Below are 26,630 nucleotides of genomic sequence, written 5' to 3'. Positions count from 1 at the left end.
ATTGACTTCAAAATATAACGTTTATTCCAGAATCACAATATCCTAACCTAGAAATAAAATACAATTTAAAAACAGTTTAAAACGGGCTCGAATCCGAGTTTGTTGTATCTGAAACAGAAAATAATGGTATTATTTGATAGAAAGAACCAGATAAGGGCGACCAAGTTTTTATTACCTCTGACTGGAGTCGATGATCGGGACTTCACAGTGATGGGCAACCTAATCGGTACCTGATCCAAACCCTGAAAACAATAGTATCTGTTAACATCCATAATCTATAGAGGTGGAAGTGTTAAAGTTCGAGAACTCTTATATTTGATACATTTTCTGGAGCTTTCAGTACAGACCGGTTGTACGGAGGACGTCTAAGATTGAATTCCAGTAATTTTATGTTTCAGTATCTTTGAACGTACATTTATCTACGAGGAACATTTTTTTCTATTTAAATATGAGATACATGAAAATGGTTTCATATAAATGGGTGAGTCATTATAAATTTATAGACCAACATTTCTTAGAGATATATAAGTAAATTTCTGATGGCAAAGAAAGATTATGGCTTTCTACTTCATCTATATCAGTGCTGAAGAGGCAAAATAAGACGTGTCTTATTCCGAAACATCGATGTCCACCATTGAGGATGACAGTGTTCCATGTGAGTGAAATTTGACCTCTTTCATATACTATATTGTGTAGTAATCCTGTAACTATATTTGATTCAATTCCATAATGAACGTTTGGAAGACAAACTGAATATAGCTTTTTTTCCCAGTTTGTGTTTAAAATTTACTTCTTTACACGATCCACACAGATTTGTGAAAAGTTTATTTTGGGATCGGAAAATTTGCATGGGAAAAATATTTTTTAGAAACGTTTGAAATCGATGGCGAAAGAATATGATTTCATTTATTTCCAGGGTAGCCGAGATGCTCAACTTCAACAATGTGTTGAAACATTTGAATATACGTTGTTCAAGGAAGAGTGATCCTAACCTAGCTAATGTGATACTCTGAATTATTTACCTCTATTGCGGCAGCAGCTAAATCTCCAGCTTCATCACAAATATCCTGAAAAAAAATCAAAGGGCAAGAATGAATTATTATTTGAACTGTTTTTCAATAAATACTGTTATTTAATTCAAAAGAGAACAAGCCACTGAGAATTTTCATGCGTTTCACTACCAAGAAGTACAAATCATATGTGTACCTGCTTCACCTCCTGAGATTCTACATCTTGTACTACCTCCAAAATCCCCCCTACAGCTCCTTCCTCTTCTTCTTCTTCTTCATCTTCCACGTCTTCGCTAATAACCCTAGATTGATCCGCTTCGGCCAGGTCTTCGTTTTGGATGTTCTCAACAGGCTACCATGAAAATCAATCACAATAGAACAATTATTTCAGATCCACTCGATTAGTATTTTGAGTATTTCGCTATCTCTCAACATACCTGAGGAACGTTTTCGTTGTTACTCTGCTGCTCATGCGATTGAGACTCTTGGAGGAAATTTGTACTGTCATAGCCTGCTTCGTTTGATTGATGAGGATGGGATGATTCCTGCGCAGTGTCATGAATCAACTGGATGTAGCCCAATTCCCCGGAAAACAAGTCGGTTAACGTTTGGATCAAATGGGCTCTGACATGTCCAACTCTAAAAATATATGAGTTACTTTTATTGAAGTAATTATTACATATGAATTGTTTGATGCTATCTGTCCTTTCCAAAAAGAAAGAAAGAAAGAAATTTTGTTGACCTCAAATTACAATTTCTGTTACATTAGAAAATATCTGCAATAACAAAATTTGCTTAGGTACGTCGTACTGAAAATATAAAAAATATACATAGAGTACATAGAAAAATCTCACAATAGTTATGACTCACAATATAAATACACACATATACACACACACATATATTAGGTCCACTGACAATTGAATACTTCATCAATCTTATAGAAGCCTTGGTTGACAAGTGAATTTTTTACTTTGAACTTCAATTCTTTGATATGAAGGTCTTTCCACTCACTAGGCAAAGTGTTATATATTTTTATGGGAAGAAACTCCGTTTGTTTGGCTGTGTTTTGATAATGCATCTTCGGTAGCCTGATGATATCTTTGTATTTTGTATCATAATTGTGAATGCTGGAGCCACTATTATTTTTATTTTTATGTACAAACAATACTGCTTGTAGTATATACATGAAAAATAATGTAAGTATGACCTATTTTATGAAGATTGGTTTAGCATGGGTTCTGGAATCAACTTTTTCTAAATCTCTCATTATCTTTTTTTTGAATAATGAATACTTCACTCGTATGTGAGGAAGCACCCCATATCAGTATTCCAGTTCATGTGGCAATGAGCCATGCCAAAATATGCAGTTCTCAGCACATGGTTCGAAACTAAACTCCTTAGTTCTCTCGAGAGTTTTTTACATAATGATGTCGTATGTCCATTCCAATTTAATTTGTTGTCAAGGTGGAATCCTAGTAGACACACCTCTTTGTCACCGTCAGACATTTGGGATCTATTTGCACTAAGAGATCAAGTATCATTAGATAGTCTGAAGATATACTATTATGCGCATATTCAATCTATTATTCAATTCGGAATTATTTTCTGGGGATCATCCACACAGTCATATAAAATCTTCAAAACTCAAAAAAGGATAATTCGCTGTATGTTAAAACTACCTCATAGATCAACATGTAGACCACACTTCAAGATACTAGACATATTAACAGTTCCTTCAATCTATTTTCTACAATTAGTCATGTTTGTCAAAAAACATTATAGTATCTTCATGAGAAACTGTGATCTTTACTCAAACCAAATGACTAAATACCAGACACAAGAATGAACTAAGCATACCGAGACATAATTAACCATTTTTTGAAAAAGGACCGCATTACAAAGCCATAAAAGCTTATCAATCTCTCCCAAGAGAAATTAGAAATACAGAAAACCACAACAAATTCAGACTCTCGGTCATTGATTATCTCAAAACCAAAGTTTATTATAGTTTCGACAGTTGGTGATGGGTCTCTATGCGATTACACCATAACTGAGTACTGCGCAAAATTGTTTTAAAAGTCCTTCTTGAATTATCCAACATGTAATGTTGACCAATTATAAAAATTGTGATATGGGAACTGTAGTTGTAATAAATATCACCTATTGCAAATCTTAACCCATTGACGTCAATGTAGATTTATAGGAAGGATATTATTATTACTATTATTATTGTTACTATATTATTATTCAACCGTCTTATTCATTATTGTACTGTACCTTATTATACTATTATTATCATTATATATAACAAATATTGTAAATATCAAAACCAATTGACGTTGCCCTGTCATTGTAGATTTATATGGCAATAAAGAATATTATTATTATTATTATAAATGGTTATTTTCTGAGTCTTATTTGCGTTCAAGCATAGAACATTAGCGCTAAAGTATGTTTCGCATTTTGCCAATGTTTCACATGACAACTGATCTAGTTTCCCCACTTGTTGGTTACATAAGACAAAAGTTGCATCATCGGCATATAAAAAATTATCTGCTGTATCAATATACGTAGGAAGATCATTTATGCGTACAATAAATAAAAGGGGACCAAGTACGGATCCCTGAGGTACACCATGCTTAACAATTTCAGTATCAGATTTTACATTGTTATATAATATATATTGCGGCCTGTCTGTCAAAACAGAATGTATTAGGTCATATGCTATGCCTCTAATACCATATTTTTCAAGTTTTCTCAATAATATGTCATGGGAAACACTGTCAAATGCTTTAGATAGATTGCAAAGAAGTAAGCGAGTGCTGATACCCAAATCTTTATTATGGGCAATTTCCGTCATTGCTTGTGATGTAGACCTCATTGATCTGAAACCATAATGAGCATCATTCAAGTATCTACCCCCTTCAAGGAAATCAAGTCTGTTTTTGACTAGAATTTCAATTATATTTGATATAATAGGAGTTATGGTAATAAATCTATAGTTATTGCAATCATTGGGATCCCCCTTTTTTAGGATTGGTGTTGCTCGACATAATTTTAGGTTCGCTGGAAACATTCCACATGAGAAGCAAATATTTGCTAGGTGTGCTATAGGCTTACTAAGAGCGTCACATGCCATCTTCACTATTACGGAACTGATGTTATAGGCATCTAAACTATTTAAATTTTTCAATGAGGCAATTATAGTTTGCACTTCAGTTTCATTAGTTGGCTTCAAGAAAAATGAATCTTTCAGTGAAGTCTTCTTCAGATCTGCACCATCAGTACCTGGGACAGTAATTTTTGTAATCAGCTCATCAATTACAGAAGTTGAATAGCTAAAAGATGACGTGGAATAAATAATTCATCCCACACAGTTCCACTGACTCAAGGAGTTCCCCAGGGTTCTAGTTTGTGGGCGATTTTCTTCAATGACACGATACTTGTTTATTGAAAAAGTTCATCTGACCTTCCAAATATAACATTTTATGAATTTCCATCCAACATTTCAATTTCATCTCCACTGTGAGTGAACCATTTTTACAGATCTTGACATTTTCTTCAATACTCCAATACTGGAGATATCTCTTTATGGATGTCTTTCCCGGTGTATACGAGTTAGGTTAGAGATATTTAAATTTTGATGAAACGAAGCCTATGAGTGAGGTTAATGCTTTTGAAAAACAATATACTTCCTGAAACTCCATCAAACCAAAGAAAATATGATATATTCTTGAATTGACGTCATCAAATTCAGTTGACGTCATCAAATTCACTTGACGTCATCAAATTGAATTTGGGCGTTTCAAGTGATATCATTCCTCATGTTGTAGACCACAGAAACTGTACCTAAAATAACTTACTTCTTTCCATAATACTGACGTAAAACTCCATCAAGAAGATTGGAAAAATGCGTCTCGAACACAGCGTCTTTCACGACTTTTTTGAACGAGGCTGATGCCAAGAGAGTCTGTTTCAAAGATGAGAGCAGTTGATTTTGAAAGACGTGGTTCGCGTGCCTATGCAAAAACGGTCTAATTTCCTTTAATATTTCTTGACAGCCATGAAACTTCTGAAAACAAAACTCAGGGAATAAAACCCGCACAAACTCATGAAAACTGAAAAAGAGCTCACCTTAAATCTAACACTTGACTTGGGCCAAATAGTAGGTTGCATGGGAAAGCTATCTGGAATCTGAACTACCTCTTGATCAATGGTGGCTTGCTCAGTATCCTTAAAAAAAAAGGTTTGCTGTTGAATTATCCCACATTGTCACCTCATTTGTAGAGGATCCACCAAGATACTTGTAAAAAAGTGGGGTGTAACTATTTACAATAAGAATTCTTCTCAAAATTATATTTTCTCAACAATCTATAAATTTGAAAGCACCAGAAGGAATTCTTGACTTACAGGCACGTTAGAAAACTGCGTGATGACCGCCTGTATTGCCTGTAGAATCTGCAGCCGCAAAAAGTCGGAACCAATCATCTGAAGATCCCTGAACAGCTGGATCAGAAAGTGAGGTCTAGCTTCGTTGGCAGATATGAGAGACGCCACTTCTTTGTAGACGTTTTCGCGTAGTTCTTCAAACAGCTTAGACCTGCAACATTACAATTCTTTTATATGGGATATACTTGGCAGGAAGTTCTTCCTACATTTCTCAAGCTCTACTCAATCCCTTTCAAAGTGATATATGTCAAACTCAATTGACTCACCTAGATATCCGATCTTCGGAACCTTCTTCGGTCAACTCGTTCCTCCTCCGGATCACCTCGAGGAGCTGATCCTCGGTAAGATTCGAGCCGAATAAATTGCTGTCATGGCTCAAGTTGAAGTTCGGCTGCATCCGGAAACCATCTTGCTCGTTGTTGTGACCACTAGATGGCGCTGCCACTCTTTGGCTGCTAGATGGAGCTACCATCCGTTCACCACTAGATGGCGCCACCATACGTTCGCCGCTAGATGGCACAACCATCCGTTCGCCGCTAGAAGGCGCTGCGGCCTGTTCGCTGCTACTCTTTGTGGAGTTGTGAGTGACGTTCAGCACGTCGGGCGTCGTTCGGGTGTTGTCGTGCGCGGCGAACGTCGAGCCCTGTTCGAAATTGCTCTTGGAATAGAAGCCGACGAATGGATTCGTACGTTCGTTGACGACGTTCGAACGGTCGTAAGTGGTGCAGGGAGGATTCGAGAGGGACTCGATGTTCTTCGTCGAGAGGAGGTTTTGGCGGGAGTAACTGCAAACGATTATTATTCAAATCTGAAGTGTTCAGAGAGAGCAGCCGTGTGGAGTGTATGAAACTCATAAGCAGCGAAAATTATTGATGAGCGTGAATAACCTCTTCTTACAACAATCTATATGATAATAGTGACAAAGCTTTGAGTAGTGTGTATGACTGTAATATATAGTTTGATGGAAGCATACGATATGCTCAAGTTCAGGTGAAAACACCTCACTCTTTTTTCTTCTATCATTCATCATTTTTGTTATTTATTTATATATTTTTAAAATAATGTACGTATATTAGGATGTCCTAAAGAAATCAATAAATATAACCTATAAAATCTAGAAAATAATGAAAGCCAAATTTATGACCTAAACAGTGAAGTTGTGAAAAATAGCTTTGATGTTATTGGGCTTGTGTGGTGCCACTTTGTGAATGTATCATTGGAAAATGGCACATTTCCCGAGGAATTAATAACCAGCACTGTTACACCTATCAAAAATGTTGCAAATACTAGTAAAAGTGGTGACTTTAGACTACTTTGCCATTTGAAGAAAAGCTATTAGAGTCAGTAGTTCATCAACAGTTATTAGAATATACTAACTCAAATAATTTGCTATTCATTAATCAGTCTGACTTTAGATCAAAGCACTCATGTGAATCAGCTATACAAGTCACTGTCACTAAATGGAAGGAAAAAATGAGTAATCATCTGTACACTATAGCAGTATCACTGGATCTAAAACGGGTTTTTGAAATAGTAAATAGAGAGATATTATTAAAAAAACTAAACAAATATGGTATAGAGGGTAAAGTATTCAATTGGATTAGAGGATACCTCACAAATAGAAAACAGATAACAAAAATTTGTGATGTAATGTACAGTAAAGCATGGAGTTCCTCAGGGTAGTATTTTGGGCCCTCTATTGTTTTTAATGTATATTAATGATATGGAAAAATATGTTGAATGTGACTACATTCATATATTCGCAGATGATACTCTAAAATCAGTAACTGATGGAAATATCGATAGAGCAGTGATCAAAATAAATGATGTGCTGAAAAATATGGACAAATATTTGAAAAGGAATAAATTGAAGTTAAATGTAAGTAAAAGTAAGGTAATGATAATTACTAAACCTCATAAATATAAACAAATAAATAGTAGTAACAATAACATAGAAATAAACAATGAAAAAATTGAAATTGTAAAGGAATTTAAATATCTGGGATTTATGTTGGATAATAATTTATTATTTAGTAGCCACTTTGAATATATCAAAAGAAAAATCGTGAAAAAACTGTATTTCTTTTCTAAAGTATCACAAAACTCAAGTTTGAATTCCAGAATAACTGTGTATAAGACTATCATTTACAAAAGCTACAAAATCGAGCAATGACAATAGTATTGCGATGTAGTAAGTCAACTTCTATATCATTGATGCTGGACTCTTTACAGTTATTTACTGTGGAGCGAAGACGGACTTACTTAACTATGATCTATATCTATAAAATGATACATGAACTGACTCCAACATACATGGGTAAATTTATTATAACTGTGAACCAAATCCACACATATTTTTATAACATACTAAATATCATAAAAATAAATGCATGAGGTCGTTTAATTTCGATTAAATTGGTACACTCGACCACCCTGTAGATTTCTATGGGTTGAACAAAGCCTGCAAAAACGGTAACTAATCTTTTATCAAGTTTTTTACAAACTGTAGGTTTTCGGCTAAAATGAATAATCTGAAAGTGTCGAGTTTGTACATTCTATGCAGTTCTTGCTCAGCAATTAAACTGGAAATATTGTGCTTTAACATAGAACGCCATCACTTACCATTGGCTGAGATGAATAGAGCTGTAGGGCTTCTTCAAGGTGGCATGCGACAAAAGGATGTAGCTCTTCGTTTGGGGGTCTCCCAAAGTGTTATCAGTCGATTGTGGCGGCGTTTCCGTGAAACTGGCAGTCCAGCCGAACAACATCCAGGGCGAGGACGCGCTACAACTGCAGTTCAAGACCGATTTTTGGTCTTAACCGCAAGAAGACAACCGACAATCACAGCACCTGAGTTGGTTAACGTGTTGCAGCAGACGCACCAGGTAACCATTGGTCGTGATACTGTCAGAAATCGACTGCATGAAGCAGATCTCCACGACAGAAGGCCACTTAGATGTCCACCTTTGTCGAGAGGCAGTCGCGGTAGAAGATTAGAGTGGTGTCAAGAACATCAAAACTGGGATGCAAATGATTGGGCCACAGTTTTGTTTACAGACGAATCCAGATTTGGATTTCATCCAGATTCTCGTCGAGTAAGACTGTGGAGACGACCTGGAAATAATGAACGTTTGAGACACGTCCAGGAAGTCCACACATACAGAGGTGGTACAGTAATGCTATGGGGCGGAATCATGATCGGCGGCAGAACCGATCTCGTTTTTCCAAATCGCTCCCTCACAGCTCGACAGTACCTCGACACCATTCTTCTACCTATCGTCCGTCCGTTTGCTGGTGCTGTTGGTGAAAACTTCCACCTAATGCACGATAATGCTCGTCCACATGTCGCGCGTCTAGTGACTGACTGGCTCACCAACGAAAGAATTGATGTATTGCCATGGCCAGCACAATCACCGGACCTGAATCCCATCGAGCATGTGTGGGACATGCTTCAACGAAGAATTAATCCGCATATGGGGAACATTCACACAACGTTTCAATTGAGAGAGCTTTTAATCGCTGAATGGGCAAATATACCTCAACAAGACATTGACAATCTCATTTTGTCGATGCACGATAGATGTAGGGCCGTAATAAATAATGATTTTTTTTCGGGGTGCCAAAGAAGAGCCATATTTTTTTTTAGTTTTGCTTATATGCGCACTCAGTATTTTTGACCCTAAAGCAATCTAAAAAAAAATTATTGCCACTTTTAAAAATATCCCTAGACTTTTCCGATGTGTATATATATATACATATATATATATATATTTTTGAGATTTTCTGTTATTTGGTTATAATTGACTAATTTATTTTGATTTTCATGTATTATATTTAAATAAAGTACATTAATTTGTTTATATTAGGCTTGCCTATCTGGAAATAAATTTCTTTTTCTTTTATAAATGTATTGTTCCGCTTCAAATCAGTCTTATATTTTTGCCAAATCCAAGTCTCTATTTAAAAAAAAAGAACTGACAAAAAATTGTGGGCGAATCAAACTAGTTCCTACAATACATGTACTTTTCGTTCATCCTAAATCGATTCACTCAAGCTCCTAATTTTTTAACTCAGGTGAGTGAACAGCCGACACACATACTCACCAACAAATTTTCAGCTTTCATCACCGTGCCGTCGCATCACCAAAGAATCGACAATAAAATAATCTAGGAATTCGGATATTGGGAAGCTAACAAACGGGAAACGAAAAAAAAAAAAACGCGCACGAAACAAAACAAAAAAAATTAGGTTAGGCGAAATGAGCATTACCTTCTGAAATTGTCCCAGTAATTGTTAGCTCTGTTTCCGGGCGCAACCTGGTTATTCAACGCTTGGCCATTCCACAATTGGTTGGACAGGGCGTGGTTAATGTTAGGATTGACGGCATGCAACAGATTGTTAGCGGGGACGTTGTTTGAATCTAGCAGGCGGCCGCCGCCGCTCTGAGCGTTACTGTCGTTTACGTAGTTTGGAGCCATGTTAGAAGAGGGCGCCAGCGGAGAGGGGTTGTACTGGTTGAGGTTAGGCAGCGAGAAAGCGCCCGAGACGTGGTTTTCTTTGTGATGGTTGGAGTTGGGAATAGGGTTCGAGTTGGGGATAGGGTTTGAGTTGGGGTAGTACGGATTGGAACAACGGAGTTCCGACAGGAGATTCTGGAGAAGATCGCCAAGGTGATCGCCGTTCGACCTGAGTGGGTTCTCCATTCTGACCTGAAGCTGAAACAGTTGATTGTTTACTAGGAGAGCCCCTCGAGTATTTTGATCAATGGAATTTGAAGCAAGAGGTTTTTTTAAACAAACCTAACATGTTTGAAAAAAAAACTCAGATCTGTTCCTCCTGATTCAAAAAGTCCACAGATCGACCCCCCTTCCTATCGACCAAACCCCCCACCCTTACCAAAGCTAAGTTGTTCTTCAAGCTCTCGATCTCCCTCTGCTGCATGCACAGCACTTGGCAGCACTGGTTCAGTGTGTCGAGAATTGCAGACTGCGCTTGCCAGTGTCCGTTGTTGAGGTTGCTGTGGCTGGCATTCGACTCGGGGGTCCAAGGTAAGCCCGCGTTCGGATTCGGGACGTTCAACAGGTTCGAAGGGTACATCGGCGAAGGAGTCAGGTTATTTCTTAGAACGTTCGAATTGGGTTGGTTGAAGTTCGTGGATGACATTGCTTGGTGCTCCAGCATAGAGTCGCAGAGACTTTTCATCAGATAGAGCTGTTTCTGTACCTGGAGAAAGCAATAATGATTAATATGCTGTTGTAATGGAAGAATGTTGTTGAGTCTTAAAAAACAGAGGTACATAGACAGGTGGAATTTTGATTTTACAAACTACCACTAGATGGCGCTGCTGTGAAAAAATGTAGCATCACAATATTTGTAAAACTCGTATTTCAAATAAAATCAAATTTAGGCATCACCGAAGTTAATACAAATGTATAAAAGACACATCATATGAACTTATAGGACTAGTCATAACAGAACCTACACGCTACACCAGTACAAATACAAAATAAGTATATATTAAAAAGAAGTACCATCTGTTTATAAATAAAAGGAACAATGGGGAATGTTCCTCCTGACGAAAATCAAATAGTTTTCATAAAAGAGCTCTAAAACAACGCATTTTAAACTCATCATTTCAACATTTTTCTTTAAAAACTTATTTAAATACTTAAATAAGTATGCATTCAACATTTAAAGGGATTCGTTTCTATTTCACCATTTGGCAACATCGGTTATAGCTAATAAAGGACAACGAATCTGTTACCTGTATGAGACAAACAAAGATGACATATTTCAGAGACGTGATGTTCTGTTTACTTATGTTCCGAGTTCCGAGACATTCTGTGACATATTATATTATGTGCACCTAAGCTATCTTCCTCTATATAAATAAATAACAAAACAACTGTTGTTTATGTGGCTTGTGGAGGTGGTATTGAACTATAATTTATATTTTGCCATAACTGTTGATTCATAAAGATAATTTTTCTTTTTTAAAGTAGAATATCTAGGTACGTATAAATTATCTCAACTTGATATAGGCGCTGTTGCCAATATGTGAACTAGAAACAAATCCCTTTAAAAATTAAAACCCAACATTTGAAACATCAATTTGAATACTTTTCGAAGTGAATTTGAAAAACTCATGAATTAAACTCAACTTTATTTTGTTCAAACTTGCATTTGCTGTAATAACCCAAATTGAGGAACATTCCCATTGTACAATCAAAGAACATCGTCATTGAAAATCTACTGAAATATACTGCAATATATTTGAAGTGCAGCAACTCACTAACATAGTGAAAGTTTGAGTTTTCTACCAGTAGGTGGCGCTTTTAAATAGCATCACTGAATCTAAAAGGACTTGGCCTTCTTACGGTTATGGCCAATGGATGTGGTCTAATACTTGAAATAGCAAGTTGCTTTCTAGTTGGCTCTCTGTTGTTGGTTATTTTGAAATATTCATGTTAACCATAAGTTACGGTTTTGGTTGTAAACATTCAAAAAAAGACATGTTTCCATATTTGGAATGAAACTTTGAATTCTTTGAACGAAAGGTGAAATGAAGTTATGTATTATTAATATTCTTCTTCTTCCTTTAATCTGAGGTCGAAGATATTCAGAAAACAGTAACAAGCAATCGAAAAATGGATGTTTCATGATCTGTATCCATTTTGTGTTCTGTGTATTGCAAATCAATGGGGACAGAACCTAGAAACAATGAATTCGAGTCATTTGATGTAGATGTCGCCACTGAAATTGAATGAAAATTCTATCGCCAAATCTTATCCAAATCTACCGGCAAAAATTCATCTACTGCAATTTTTCAATGTGTGTTTGAAAATCTACCGTCTATATGGTCACCCTGGATGGATGTTATATATTCAAATACGTATGGATAAGACATGGAGGATGATGATGATAATAATAAGGAGGATTGAACTTCCTCAGTTTAATCTTCCTCTTGAAGATGATCACTTGGTGATCGAAACACGTGTTGAGGTGTTATAACGGTTTGGTATTGGGATAAAACTACAGTAATATTCATTATTATTATTGAAAATGAAAATTATTGAGTTTTCTTTCGAAAAAAACCACATGCAATATAATAGCATACAACTGAAAGATAATAAAAATTACGAGAGGCAAAACTACAAATAAAGTTATGGAAAATCATGTATATTTTAAAAATTCGTTTCACCCACCTCCGTTTTTTCTTGATCTACGTTAGACCTGGCTTGATCCCTGTATCCCACAGTACCCACGGAAGCACTGCGCGCATTTCTCTCTTGGTAAAAACCCCTGTTACTGGAACCCGCAGGCTGAACATAAGCATTACGCGATAGATTTTCCGATCGATGTTTGGACGCATTAGAAGGCGAGTAATTCAGAGAAGGCAGAGAGATGGCGTTGTGATTGTCGCTAAGCTCGGCGTACTCGTTCATGTCTTCCTCGCAGTCATCGCTAAAAAAATTGTGCAAGTCGACTGTACAAACTCTACAGGTCATAAACCTATTACAGAGTAGGAAGTATATCTATTGCAAGTAGGTTTATACGAGGTATATTCAAAAAATGAGGTCTATTTACGTTTCAATCAAACAATATTTATTTATTAAATTGATGGATCTACGTAGCCCGCGAAATTTGAATATTCACCTTTTTTTTTTTGAGCAGACCTCATATGCCGCCTTATATCACAGCATGATTTTAAGAAAGTTTGTGAACCTACCTCGAAAAAGTATCAGATTCGCCATGAGAAATGGGAAGTTGATTCGCCGGAGACCAATAATTCGTTTCAGATTTGTTGTCTATGCCGACGTCATGGTTTAAATTTGAGATACTGGCTGAAAGAGAAAAGTGACATCTGTTGGTTAAAGCTGATTCTATTCATCGCAGATTTTGGGATAGTCACAATACTAATTAAATTGAAGAACTCGCAAGTATTGCAAGAAATACCCAAAAGGTTTTTTGCAGAATGGGAATGGAATGTTTTTACATTATCATATATCACTTTCATAACCTATATGAGACAGGCAATGTGTCCGTCTTGGGGTTCTACAAGGTTCTATTCTGAAACAATTGATTTATCTACTGTTTGATAATGATATCACTGGATATCACGAGCGGCCAATATTATCATTTATAATGTGAATGAACCTCAGGGAAACCTCCACACTGAATGATCAGCACAAGAAAGAGAAACCATAAATAATATACTGCAGGACTTCAACGTCAATAAGGAAGAAATAAAAAATTTCAGATTGGGAAAACCAACAATTAACAGAAATCGACCCATCAAGGTTATTTTCAACTCACAAGATGATGTCAGACATATATTGAAGAATAAACAATTAATATGACCAAACTTCAAAACAGGAGGAACTGGTAGTAACAGACGTTTCACCTGCTACTGTGGCAAATATCACCAGTAGCAGACGAAACGTTTGGTATACAGTACAAATTACTTTCCACCACGCCCTATCAGCCCTTATTTTGTTTTTTTTAAGCGTGACTCCGATCATGAAAGTCTATATTCAATGAATTATTGTTATTCCATGTTCAAATATGAAACCCAAAATGGTTTTATTCTTTGGACTGGATTCTTAATATCAAAAGATAGCAAACGTTTAATATTAATTCATAACATACGGATGTTTGCACTTTTGAATATTTTCACACTGTTGACTTGCCATATATACGGTGTAGGTATGTTACATTGATGAATAAATTCAAGATTGATGACAGATGATAGAAGCCACAAAATGAACATGCCCAAGTCACATGATCAGTAACCTTGTTCTGATTGGCTCTGGTAATAAAAACATGGAATTTTGTTACAGAACCCTCGCTGCCTATCTACTCAGCTCAATGACTCAGACGTGAATGATGTTATTCGTGCGTCACATTCAAATTACTTAAGGATACTGACCTTTATATTTTCCCATGATATCTTCCAGATCCTTCTTCTTGGCGTTCATCTGCCTCTGCATGACGATCTTCTGATTGTCACTGATAACCTGGCTGGGTTCCACCCTCCTAACGGCTTGCTTGTTCTTCTTGTTGACCTGCTTGGACGAGCGCGCCTCGCTGCCCGTATCGTTGTCATACCTGAGGACGTTCGAGCCGTTCGAAACGCTGGCTGCCAGCGGGGTCTTCTGCAGGTGCTTGTCTAAAAAGTTTTCGGCCGTTGAACAAATATCAGAAGCGGCGGCTTGGACTTCGGCCGACGAGTTCGTGTTTTGCATAATGTTTTCCGTCGTTTTTACTATTTCGAGCATGTCTTTCAGTTTCTTCAGTTGGTCCTTCATCGTTACGATTTTTCGGACTTGCCCGCCTGAAGAGGGGGAAGACGAGGCGAAACACAGAGCTAGATTAATTCGTTATCGAAGTGACTGTCAAGCCGTTAGTGTACGCCATTATAGGAGGGGAGTAGGGATTGCCAAGCCATGAATAGTTTTGTTGGAATGAAAAATATTAGCCGATCTCTTTTTGGGAGTGAGTTTCCAACAGGAAACAATTTTGACAGTGAATTAAAACACAGACAACAAATCAATCATCAAGATTGACACTTTTAATGATCTGTCTGTTTTTCTTTTAAATTATTTATTGTTCCTTCTGAAATCATAAATTTTTTTAATTTACTATGATCTACCACGGTGTAAATGAAGAAAGTTATACAATCTACAATATTTATACTTGTCGCAAGTTCAAAAAGCTGGTAATATTTTCTTTAAGGTCACATTGATTATCATTTTCAGAAGAACAAATCGTTTTCTCAGGTTAGCACTCTTGTCAAACAGTTTTTAAGAATAATGACATCATTACTGTATATGCTCTGTGTATTTTTGAATGTTTGATGTGTTTGCTTAAAAATAGAGAACTTTTTAATCTAAATGCTACAGAACACGAATAAAACACTAGAAGAATCACTGAAAAATCTCCCTATTGTACGGTAATGAAATTTTACAACAGTTACCAGTACTTGTTAGACATTCTGCTAGTAGCAATCAATTAAAAAAAAAACATCAAAAAGATGCTTGTAGATCTAGAACCCTATCGTGTTGAGGATTTTTTAAAACATCAGTTTTGAAATATAATCGTGTGTGGCGTCATTTTATTACATGTTGAAATTATTTTTTATACAAATAATTGTGGCATTTTCTAAAATAAACATTATTATTATTATTATTATTATTATTAAGAATAAAAAGACACATGACACCTTTTTCATATATTTTGTTACTAAAAAATCTATGAAGATGCTTGGCTTTATAAAGAGAACCACCCGTGATTTCACCAACATCACTGCTATTAAATCTCTTTACTTTTCCCTGGTTAGATCTCATCTCGATTATTGTTCCGCAGTTTAGTCCCCTCCTTATGTTACACAAAAAATGAAACTCGAGGCCGTGCAGCACAATTTCCTGCGATATATTGCCTTCAAGATGCGTGTATACTATGACTATACTGCATTGGAATGCATTTTGAACATACCTTCTCTTGAGGCTCGCAGAAAACATAGAGATTTGATACTTCTATTCAAAATTATCAACGGACTGAGTATCAGCTCCGAGCTTCTCTCCAAAATATCTTTACATGTCTCTAGTCGTTCAACTAGACAGGTGCAAACGTTTTACGTTTCTTTTCATAGATTCATTTATTCATATAACAGCTTTATTCCCAGAACTCTTCAATTGGCTAATTCTTTAAATAACCTTCAAATCAATATATCAGTTTCCCGCTTTAAAAACCAAATTTTTCACCTAGCCATCTAATACTCTCTGCTTGTGTTGTTGTATTGTATCTAGTGCTACTTGCCTGTAAGAATTCTATTAGGAATATATAACGTGTTAGGAATCACACGTTAAAAGGTAAGACCTTGTTAGTCCTTAACTTGCACAAGTTTCTCAAGTATACCAGTGAGGATGACAGTGTTCCATGTAAGTGCAATTTGTTACCATTCATTTTAAGTAGAACTCATGTGAATGATATCTGATTTTATTCCACAACGAATGTTTGAAATACAAACTGAGTAATGAAAAGTATCTTCTGTATAGTTCAGTGTTCATATAGTGTTTGTTCATATTGTATTTGTTTCGAAAGAATGTTTGTCTTTCGTGTAATTCACTGTTTATATGAAAGTAGCTGTTTCAGGAGGACTTTCTTTCAGTTTGTGTCTGAAAGTTACTTCTTTGCATGATCTACAAATCCATGTATAGAGTTTTTTATTTTCAAATTGATTACTTCCTTCCTTTCTTTGGAAGATTCCCTCATTTATTTTTATCGAGATGGATTAGTAGAAAGCCAAAAACTTTCTTTCCCAAAAATTAATCAGCTGATTAACGGAAAAAAACAGATTCCAAACGTATTACATACATATTACATATTGTTATACATTTAAATTTTTCTTAAATAATCTACTTGTAATCTTACTTCGAAATTGTATTATTCTTATAATTAACTTTCAATCCACTGTATTTCATCAAGTACTACATAGCACTGTACTACTTATATTTGGGGTACCTCAAGGAAGTGTCTTGGGCCCTTTACTATTTCTTATATATATTAATGACATCAGTTTGTCAAAATTGTGACTTTATGAATTTATTTGCTGATGATACAATGTTAACAACATCTCATAAAGATTTAGAGATAGCTTTGACAAAAATGAATATCTGCTTGGAGGAGATTCATAAATAGTTGAACGTCAACAAATTAAAACTAAACGTATCTAAAACAAAAGCCATGATTCTGACCATAGCATATAAATATAAATATATAAACATAAATTACTATTCTTTGGAAATTAATAAAGAAAAAATAGAATTTGTAACCGAAATTAAATACCTGGGATTCATGTTAGACAATTGTTTATCTTATAATGCACACTTCAAATACATAACTAAAAAAATATCAAAGAAACTTTACTTTTTTACTCGAATCTCTTATCATTTGTCAGTTTCTTCCAAGGTCACTATATATAACACAATCATTCAGCCTCATTTCGAATATTGTAGTACATTACTATATGGGTGTGATCAAAACAAAATTTCGACTTTACAAAAACTACAAAATCGTGGAATGAGAGTCATATTAAAATGTAATCATTATACAAGCATAAAGTTTATGCTCGACGCATTACAATGGTTATCAATAAAAGAAAGGTTCTATAGATCAGCAATGATATTTATTTTTAAGACTATTAATAATATGTTACCATCTTATTTTGATGAATTCATTATTTATCGTGATAGTACTCACAATTACGAGACAAGACATAGTTATCTTTTTCACTTGCCAAGATGCAGATTAACCAGCTCAATGAAAATATTGTTTTATAAAGGTTTAAACCATTTTATTAAGCTGCCAAGAGACATAAAACAAAGCGAAAGTATTTATATATTTAAATCTAAACTAAACAACTATATTAAAACAAACACAATTTTGTAGGAAAAGACTCAATGATGCAGAACATCAGTAGTCTTAAACGTTAACATTTATTATCATTTATCAGTATGTTTTAAATTGTTAGTATAGTCTTATCTAAGTAAGTTAACTTTGAATTTTATTTCCTTTTCTATTTTATTTCTCAACATTGTTAGGTTACAGTCATATGTATGACTCTAGTTATTAGTTATTATTGTTGGTTAAGGACATATTGTTATTGTTTACTGATTTATTATTATTATTTTATATTATTATTATTATTATTATTATTATTGTATGTATATTAGGATTTCCTAAAATAAACGTATTCATTCATTCATTCATTCATATCTGAAGAGGACAAAATAAAAATTGAAAATTAAATATTTTTTGTGAAAAATGAAAAATCACCTCATTTTTTGAACAGATCTCGTAGAATGTTTTCATGAGTTGAGTTTGTTCAATTTTCGCTATCTTCAGAAGTATTATTGAGTACATTGCCAAACTCGTAAATCTGCCACCCTATATTAAATTAATCATGATTTTCAAAGAAGCTTGCGGCTTCTTTGCTCTAAAGGTCATTTTTAATCCGAATTCTCAAGCAGGTAATGGGGAATGTTCCTCAATTTGCGTTATTACAGCAAATGCAAGTTTGAACAAAATAAAGTTGAGTTTAATTAATGAGTTTTTCAAATTCACTTCGAAAAGTATTCAAATTGATGTTTTAAATGTTGGGTTTTAATTCTCAAAGGGATTTGTTTCTAATTCACATATTGGCAACAGCGCCAATATCAAGTTGAAATAATTTATACGTACCTAGATATTCTACTTTAAAAAAGGAAAATTACCTTTATAAATCAACAATTAAGGTAAAATATAAATTATAGTTCAATACCACCTCCACAAGCCACATAAACAACAGTTGTTTTGTTATTTATTTATATAGAGGAAGATCCGATGTTGCCAAATGGTGAAATAGAAACAAACCCCTTCAAATGTTGAATGCATTATTTCATTCCCCTTTTTTAAGTATTTAAATACTTTTTTAAAGAAAAAGGTTGAAATGATAAGTTTAAAATGCGTTGTTTTACAGCTCTTTTATGAAAACTACTCGATTTTCATCAGGAGGAACATTCCCCTCATATTGATACAGGGCATAACGAGATTCTATGAAGCTCAAACAAAAACGCCACTCACCGACATCTCCTTCTTCCGGCTCCCCGAAGCTCTGGAGTTGCGCCACCAGTTGATCGACCTGCGACTTCTTATTCTGCAGTTCGACGAGCTTGTTCTGCAGCTCTGCGTGCTCTGACCTCAGCGCGGCGTCTTGATTGTCCAACGCCTCGATGAGGTGTTCCCTTTCGTTATTTTCGGCGCGCAAGCTCATCATTTGATTGTGCAGGCTTTCGACGCGACTAGTGAACATCTCCTCGGTTTTGTTGTTCGATTCGACCGGCTTCAGTCTCTTCCATCTCTCCTCCAGCTCTCCGATTGCGACGTCGAAATCGCGGAGGTTTTTGCTGTCTTTGGAGTTTGCGACGCTGTTCGAATCGACTGTCGCTGAAAAAAAAAAGTTCAGTGTATCATGAAAAATTGAGTTTTTGAAAGATGAGTTACTGAATAATTGATGAATACTGAACTCAGAATTTGGACTTTCATTATTAAATTCAATTATAGGTACATAGAATTCCAAAAGAACTCATAAAAGTAAAATTTCAAGATGAAAGTAAAAACTTCCAGTTTGAAATCAGAATTTTGAAGTACTTCGAGATAAAAATGAAATCTCATTCAGGTCTGTTATGTGACAAATCACATCTATTTCATTTATTTCCATTTTAACTAGTATCGCTTCGCCATCTGGTGAATTTTCTCGGTAACTTATCCGCCGCAGTGAAGGCTGATTCCAGTTGTTTACAGTTTTCTACCGTCCTTAATCATAAGTAGCGATGGCCCTCATGCCCTCCGGGAAAGGCAACCAATATTTCATTTTGACGGGTTTTTTGCATTGGCAAAGTATTTCCAGGGTCAAGTTTTTTATGAACGACTGTCGAGATTCTTTTTCGTCTCTAGAAACCTGAGTGAAAACGGTTTTTGATGCGCCATATTTGCTCGATTGTTCGAAGATTCTACTTGTTTGCTCTTTAAAGTGAACTTCCTTCTAAATTACCTTACTGTGGTCCTTAAGGACAAGATTCACCGTCGAGTCCCGTGCCTGTAATTATTTTAGAACTAAGTCAACAACCAAATAAGTACTCTGTCTCCTCCTCGAACTGAAAATAGATTGTTTCGCACCTTATCCTGTGTCTCATTGGATCAGCAACAACCCCTTTTCAAAAAACCCTGAGATTGAACCTTTACAGTTATGAACATTCTTGTTTCTTGGGATTAATAAAGATTATTATTATTATTATTGAAATGCCAAAATTTTAATTGAAAAGTTTTAGAACCGTGAAAATCCCGGCATAAAGTTATATTTTATTTATCTATTTATTCATTTACTAATTTATTATGACATTTCCTGGATAACATTAAAAACATAACTTGAAAACGCTAAATTAATATTTTTTGATGTCCAAAATTTATTTCCTAATATTTTGCCAATAGAAACAATTGGGTTAGTCGAGATATTTTTATACAGAAACCACGTAAATCCAATATTAAAACGGGAAATTTTAGATTTGCTAAAGATTCGCCTAGCTCAGAATTATTTTCTATTCAATGACAATTTTTACTCTTGCGAGATACTCAAAATATATTTCCTAGTATTCCGCTAATAGAAACAACTGGGTTAGTTGAGATGCTTGATGCATGATCACGCGCCTTTGCTTTAGAAATGTTTCTAATTGCTTTTTTTTGTGTAATCAAGATGCTTTGCAAGACATTATTATTGCATATTCCCCAAAATGGGGAGCCTTGTTAATGTATGGTATACTTTTTTTGCAGCACAGGATCCCAGTTCCTGCGATACCATTTTTACAGCAAAACAACCAGAGACTAGTTTTTTATTCAAGTTCTTTGCATGCTCTTCAAATTTCAAATTATCATCAATGAACACCCCCAGGAACTTAGTGTTGTTACACCTCTCTGTGTAACCCTTATCCAGTTTGATGTTACCAAGATCACACTTGAAGTATAATATATTGGTTTTTGAAATGTTAAAGGCGAAGAGATTAGAGACACATCAACTTTTACTTTTTTTATATCACAGTTTATTTTTCTTTCCTGGTCAATTGTATGTTTGTCATGCCATAAAATAGTGGTGTCATCAGCAAAAATTGTAAATTTACCCAATATATCTATTCTCATCAAATCATTAATGTATAACAAAAAAAAAAGAAGGATGGGGCCCATTATGGGCCCTTGTGGTACACCACAGTTAACCAGTGCTTGATCAGAAACGAATGAAGTTTTAACCATTTGTGTGCGATTAGTCAGGTAGGATTCTTTCAAATTGTTTACTACTCCTCTGAAGCTCTAATGGTAAAGTTTGGCCAGTAGTATTTGATGGTCAACACAGTCAAAAGCTTTGCTTTTTTGTTTTTTTTAAATATTGTTCTTGTATGTGGGTGAAGGTATTTCTAACCTATGAATACAGTCAATTTTTTCAGGTAACCACAAAGTTTTTAGAGTTTTACCTATCCTTACGCTTACCTTGAAGTAGATTGCTTTGAATCTGCCTTGCACTTCTCAGTTTATACTCCGCTTTCTGCTGGAGTCGCATGAGAGACAACTGCTGCTCCTTCAGAGCATCCATTTCGTGATTTGGATTGTCCAAATTGACATCGATGTTGTTTCCCATTGTCGAAGCAGTGCTGTGCAACGACAGCTCCTCCGTACCATTCTCTATCGCCTACAAAACGAGAGTTCAAACCAAAAACCGCAGGAAGACAGAAAATTTCAATACTGGATATAATAATGTCAAAAGCGAAAATAAAATAATTGTTTCATAATTCAGACAATGACAAAATCACACAAATATGGAACACCGTAGTTAATAAGCATGGTTTCAAACGGCAAACTGTATTTTTTTCAAAAAGCTTTGGTGTAGGCAGATTATAATCTTGACCATTTTCATGAATTGACTTTTTTGGGATTTTTTCACCTTGCATATTCTGAAAATGAAATAAAATTGGAGAGGAAGCCTCGTTTATCTTTGATATTTGAGGATTAAGTTCTCGTTCGATCCCACAGATGGCGTTGTCGTTTGGGGAGAGGCCATCGCCCTTACTTAAAATTGTATAGCTTCATGCAGGTGTCTAGTTTACCCCGATGAGTTCCTGCGTAAATATAATTTATTCTTTACAAAAAATGAGCTGTTTACGAGTAACTTATTGTATAAATTGAAAGGGGTATATGAGGTATGTTTAAAAAACAAGGTGAATTTTCATTTCTCTCAAAAAATATTTATCTATTCATCAATTTCTATTTTGTCCCCTTCACAGTAGTCTCCCTCAGATATAATACACTTGTGCCAGTGTTTTTTCCAATCCTCCAAGCAGTTGTGATATGCACTTCTTGGTATGTATTTGAGCTCTCTCGGAGATTCTCAATTGTCGCAAAACGCCATCTTTTCATAGGTCTCTTCAATCCTGGGAACAAGAAAGAGTCGCAAGGGAGCCAAATCTGGTGAATACAGTGGCTAAGGCATGATTAAGGTGTTGCTAAGATGGCTTTTTCTTCCAGTTTGTGTCTGATAGTTTCTTCTTTGCATGATCTACACATCTTTGTAAATAGTTCATTCAGAAATTGAGTGCTTTTTTGCTTGCTTTGGAAGTTTGCCACATGTTTGTGTATAACTTATTGTATTTCATAATTCTGCCTTTCAAAAAGAGAAATTTGCAGATACCGATTTTAAATACATGATTATATATACCATAATAAATAATGTGAATATTTAGGAAAGATCATGAGACAAGTGTACAAATGCAAGCAAAATAAAAACAATAATCTACGATACACTTTAAAATCTGGGATACACATCAGACCATTGGAAAGTCGACCTTAGGAACCCTAAAGGCTACCTAGCTTGCTTCAAAGTATGTGTAACTACTTGGAAATTTCGAAAATAAAATGAATAGAGAAGTAAAGCTGCAAGATATAGTTGATTTTTTAATTCTGAAGACAGAGTCACACTTTGGCCACCTAAACTTTAGGATAAGGATTTATAAATTTTATATTTCTTTTATGACAGGCGAAATTATCAAGCAGGACAAGGTAATAATAAACCGGAATTTTTCTTTGTGAAAAATACATCAAATTTATGCAGTAATTCATCAGGGTGAATCAGAAACTTAAAGTTTCCCATTATATATATTTTTTCAGAATGTGGAAGGTGAAGATGCCCAAAAAGATCAGTAACTCCTCCACAGAACATGACATTTGATGAAAACTTTGTTATTCGTTTCAACCAAAAAGATTTTCCAATAAATAGACAATTCACACTCGTGTTACGATTATAACAAGCAAACAAACAACTCTTCAATCTCGTATTAGTATCAAATGCAATCAAAGTGTTAATATGCCCATTTCAAACGTCACACGACCGTCACCTGTTCGCTATTCGCGCCATCCCCGGCGTTCATTTGGTCCAGAATACAGACTAACTTTGTTTCGCTGTCTTTCAAGTCACTCATCACTTTCTCCAAGCTTTCTATTTCGGAAAAATCGGGGCTCTGCTCGTAAGGCAAATTTGCAATCTTGTGGTTAATAAAATAAGAGAAAATTCGACGTTCTGCAGGTTAGGAATTTTTCATTGAAAAAAGAATAAGAAAACATGAAGAGTTTTAGTATAAACTGATAGATTTCATTATTTTTGTGTTATTTAGCATTACTTTTTATTGAAATAGCAAAACAAACTGATAATTATAATATAAATCTACAAGAGATATTGACAGTCACAATAATCTGTACTGAATGTGAAAAAAATGGCCGAGAACTACTGACAATTATGAAAAATGTATTTGATATACTTTATTGTGGAATTTCCTAATGCCGGAATACGTGTCTCACTATACAATAGCTTCTCAAGCCTATAAATTATCAAACTCAACTGTAAATAATGCTTAACCTACTTTGATGAACCCACTAATAACTTCAATTATAATACTACTTGATTACTAATGATTTTAATCAATCTAGGAACAAAATCTACGAATTAACATGAAATAAAACTAGTTAGAATCTTGTACCGACATTACTTATAATCTTCACTTAATTTATTTCAAATTGCACTGCAAAATATAATTTGTAAATGTTCAATTGGTCTTCTCATTCAAAACAGCCTTTCTATGCTCTTTACGTCATTTATAAAAAGTTCTCCCTGTTTGACCAATACAAAGTTCGGGACAAGAACCAAAATTCAACATATTACGAGTATTTATACTCATAATCCATCTGACACTGAAGTTTTGTCTTCAGTTCTCACAATGAACTTGCAGTACCGTCATCATGAATCCACAACAATAACAACTCTCTTTTCATAAACTACACCTCACGATTTGTTCTCCACAAACTTATAAAAAACTATGGAAACAAGATGTGAGCCAGGTCTACCCTACTTCGATAAACAATAATAAGCATCGTAGGATTTTGGTAACCCCATCAATAACATCGCGCATTTTTTGAGAATTACAGACAAAACTTCATATTGGCCAAACTGGGAGAACTTTTTCCCAAAGCATTAAAGAGAATAATATAAGTAGTCTCTTGAATGGAAAGGTCAATTCCACATTTGCAAACCATCATTTAGCAGAAGGACAAGAATTCAATCAAGACTGAATTGTTACCTAGGTGGTTTTATTACATGTAGTTGTTAGTGTGTATATGAGAACTATTTTAAATTTAGGATAGTAGTAAGAAACATCTCTGAGGAAGTTATTGTATGGTGAAACACGTGTTGCAGTTTTGCAAAATGGTATAGTTATGAATGAATTATATCAAATATTAACATCCAGAGGTATACCAGGAAAAATCTGTGGAATTTAGATCTAAGAAAAGAGCAAGCTGATCAAAGTATTATTACAGTTCAATAGCAAGGTGATTGATTCTGTAATCCACTTGAATGTTTCTCCATGTTTTTCACTTCAAAATAAATGGAATAAGTTTAAGTTGAGACAGTTACCTATAAACTTCTCTAACCTGCAGAATGGAGTTCAAAAACGGAGTAACTGAGATTTCACAAATGAACTTACATGTTCATCGGTATTCCTCATGCTGGTCATTAAAGAATTTGTAATTTTCAAGTATTCACGAATCTGCTCCAGCCTCTGCTCTACCTGCTTCTTATCAGGATATTTCATTATGTTGTCGCATTTCAGAGTTGATCCAGACGAGTTTCTCCTGGAATTCGATGAACTCGTGTTTGTGGATGTTTCATTAGCTACGATTAGAAAAACACTTTCAATCTGAAATGCTTTGCCGAGAACCTGGAGCGTTCAATAAACTGATAGTTTCCGAAAAATATTTAGAGGTTTGAGTTAGCTTCGGGTACTAATGAGTTGTAACCCATTTCACAACTCACCGATCATGTTCTGGACACTGGGTAGATAACCTTCTGGAGCGTTCTCCATAGTGAAATAGTTATTCTGCTGTTGATTCCTTCTGCGATTCCTAAAGATGTTATACTGGTCAGGAGGGTGGTGCCCATACGCAGTCTAAAAAGAAACTAGTCAGTGCCAACAGCAAAACTCCTGGCTGTTATTATTTTTAGACCGTTGAGCGAAACAAGGAATCTATTAATAACTCTGTAGACACACACTCACTAGATTGTTGGCATGGGTGGTGGACCTTTCTGCTAAGTTAGGGGAAGAGGAAACATTGTAAGGTTTTATTTTTGGCACTGTTCCAGTGCTTTGTTTATTTTTCGTCCTGCGATCGCCTGGCATTTTTTAAATATGTGCTGAGATGACCCTAAAACATTATTTTTTTGTTAAATAGTTTTGGTTTTTAGATGGTGTCTGCCTATTAGTGAACGGCTAATATTTTTTCTACAGTGTAGAAAAATACCGACAGCTGAAATGTTGATCAACAAAAAAAGAACTGATAAATGAAAGAGAGAGAGAGAGAGAAACTTTCTTCTTATTCTTCTTTTTTCCCTGACCTTTTTTGCCAGACCTACAAGGACTAGATAATTACAATCTATGTTATATATTGTCTGCAATATGGAAGTCCATCTAAAAAACAGTACTTTCCCAAATTCACAACATAACAAATCAAAACACAATTAACTTCAAAATAATGAAGATGTTTCAAACTCAACCGTACGGTTGAGTGTGTCATTCAGTGTTGAACAAACTAATACCCAAAGATACCTATTGTCTTTGAACCCTATTTTGGTTAACTGAGTTGGTATCGTCAGTCTTAGTCGCGCATCGAGAAACATTATTTTTGTTCAGGTGTGAGATTCCAATTTTTATCTATCTACTTTGCCTTCAACTATTGATTTTGTTAGAATAATCAACGTAATATTTCGTATAAATTGCAATACAAAATGACATTTTGATATGTTCGTTCTCCTTGAAATTTACAGCGATATCTTTTGGTGATTGCTCCCTCGAATATTATCAGAAAAAATATTCTAAGGAAAAATTTCAAGTGATTGTTTTTGCTAATACCCTAATCGGTTAAAATTTTTGCGCGACAGTGTTTTCAATAGATTTTCACCACTCTTCTTTGGTATTTATAATTGAATTACTCTTGAGTAAAATCATATCTGTGTTGACCTATTGCAAATGCATATACATT

At 35.0% G+C, this 26,630-nt stretch overlaps 1 protein-coding gene across 4 annotated transcripts; it reads right to left on the bottom strand.

Moving 5' to 3' along the window:
* Nucleotides 1–6: 6 nt before the first annotated feature.
* LOC111505421 (uncharacterized) lies at nt 7–25,920 on the bottom strand. Of its 4 annotated transcripts, none has more exons than XM_023160219.2 (20): nt 25,649–25,920; nt 25,408–25,540; nt 25,079–25,266; nt 23,438–23,584; nt 21,540–21,738; nt 19,086–19,448; nt 14,392–14,796; nt 13,192–13,306; nt 12,668–12,926; nt 10,359–10,685; nt 9,732–10,177; nt 5,729–6,247; nt 5,424–5,613; nt 5,148–5,246; nt 4,877–5,085; nt 1,448–1,649; nt 1,207–1,362; nt 1,023–1,067; nt 176–242; nt 7–108 (listed from the first exon to the last, which is right to left on the bottom strand). In XM_023160219.2, exons 1-20 carry the CDS (start codon nt 25,769–25,771, stop codon nt 77–79), a joined length of 4,224 nt encoding a protein of 1,407 aa, XP_023015987.2. In that variant the 5' UTR covers nt 25,772–25,920; the 3' UTR covers nt 7–76. The 4 variants fall into 4 exon arrangements, with proteins under 4 accessions (XP_023015987.2, XP_023015990.2, XP_023015988.2 ...); XM_023160222.2 differs by having other exon boundaries at nt 14,392–14,631; XM_023160220.2 differs by having other exon boundaries at nt 23,438–23,560.
* Nucleotides 25,921–26,630: the final 710 nt, after the last annotated feature.

Source organism: Leptinotarsa decemlineata, unplaced genomic scaffold (genome assembly GCF_025532065.1).
Source record: "Leptinotarsa decemlineata unplaced genomic scaffold, Ldec_3_MD MMD2_tig00026314_RagTag_RagTag, whole genome shotgun sequence".
NCBI classification, from domain to species: Eukaryota; Metazoa; Arthropoda; class Insecta; order Coleoptera; family Chrysomelidae; genus Leptinotarsa; species Leptinotarsa decemlineata.
Note: the sequence above shows the minus strand (reverse complement) of the source record. Positions and strands in the feature narration are given on the sequence as shown.

Excerpts from the sequence above, each read along its gene's own strand:
- LOC111505421 (XM_023160219.2), bottom strand. The coding sequence starts at position 25,771 with ATGCCAGGCGATCGCAGGACGAAAAATAAACAAAGCACTGGAACAGTG. Across the intron at positions 19,449-21,539 it reads TCAAAGCAATCTACTTCAAG|CGACAGTCGATTCGAACAGC; the intron begins GTAAGCGTAAGG and ends TTTTTTTTTCAG. Across the intron at positions 5,086-5,147 it reads AGTCAAGTGTTAGATTTAAG|AAGTTTCATGGCTGTCAAGA; the intron begins GTGAGCTCTTTT and ends TTTTGTTTTCAG.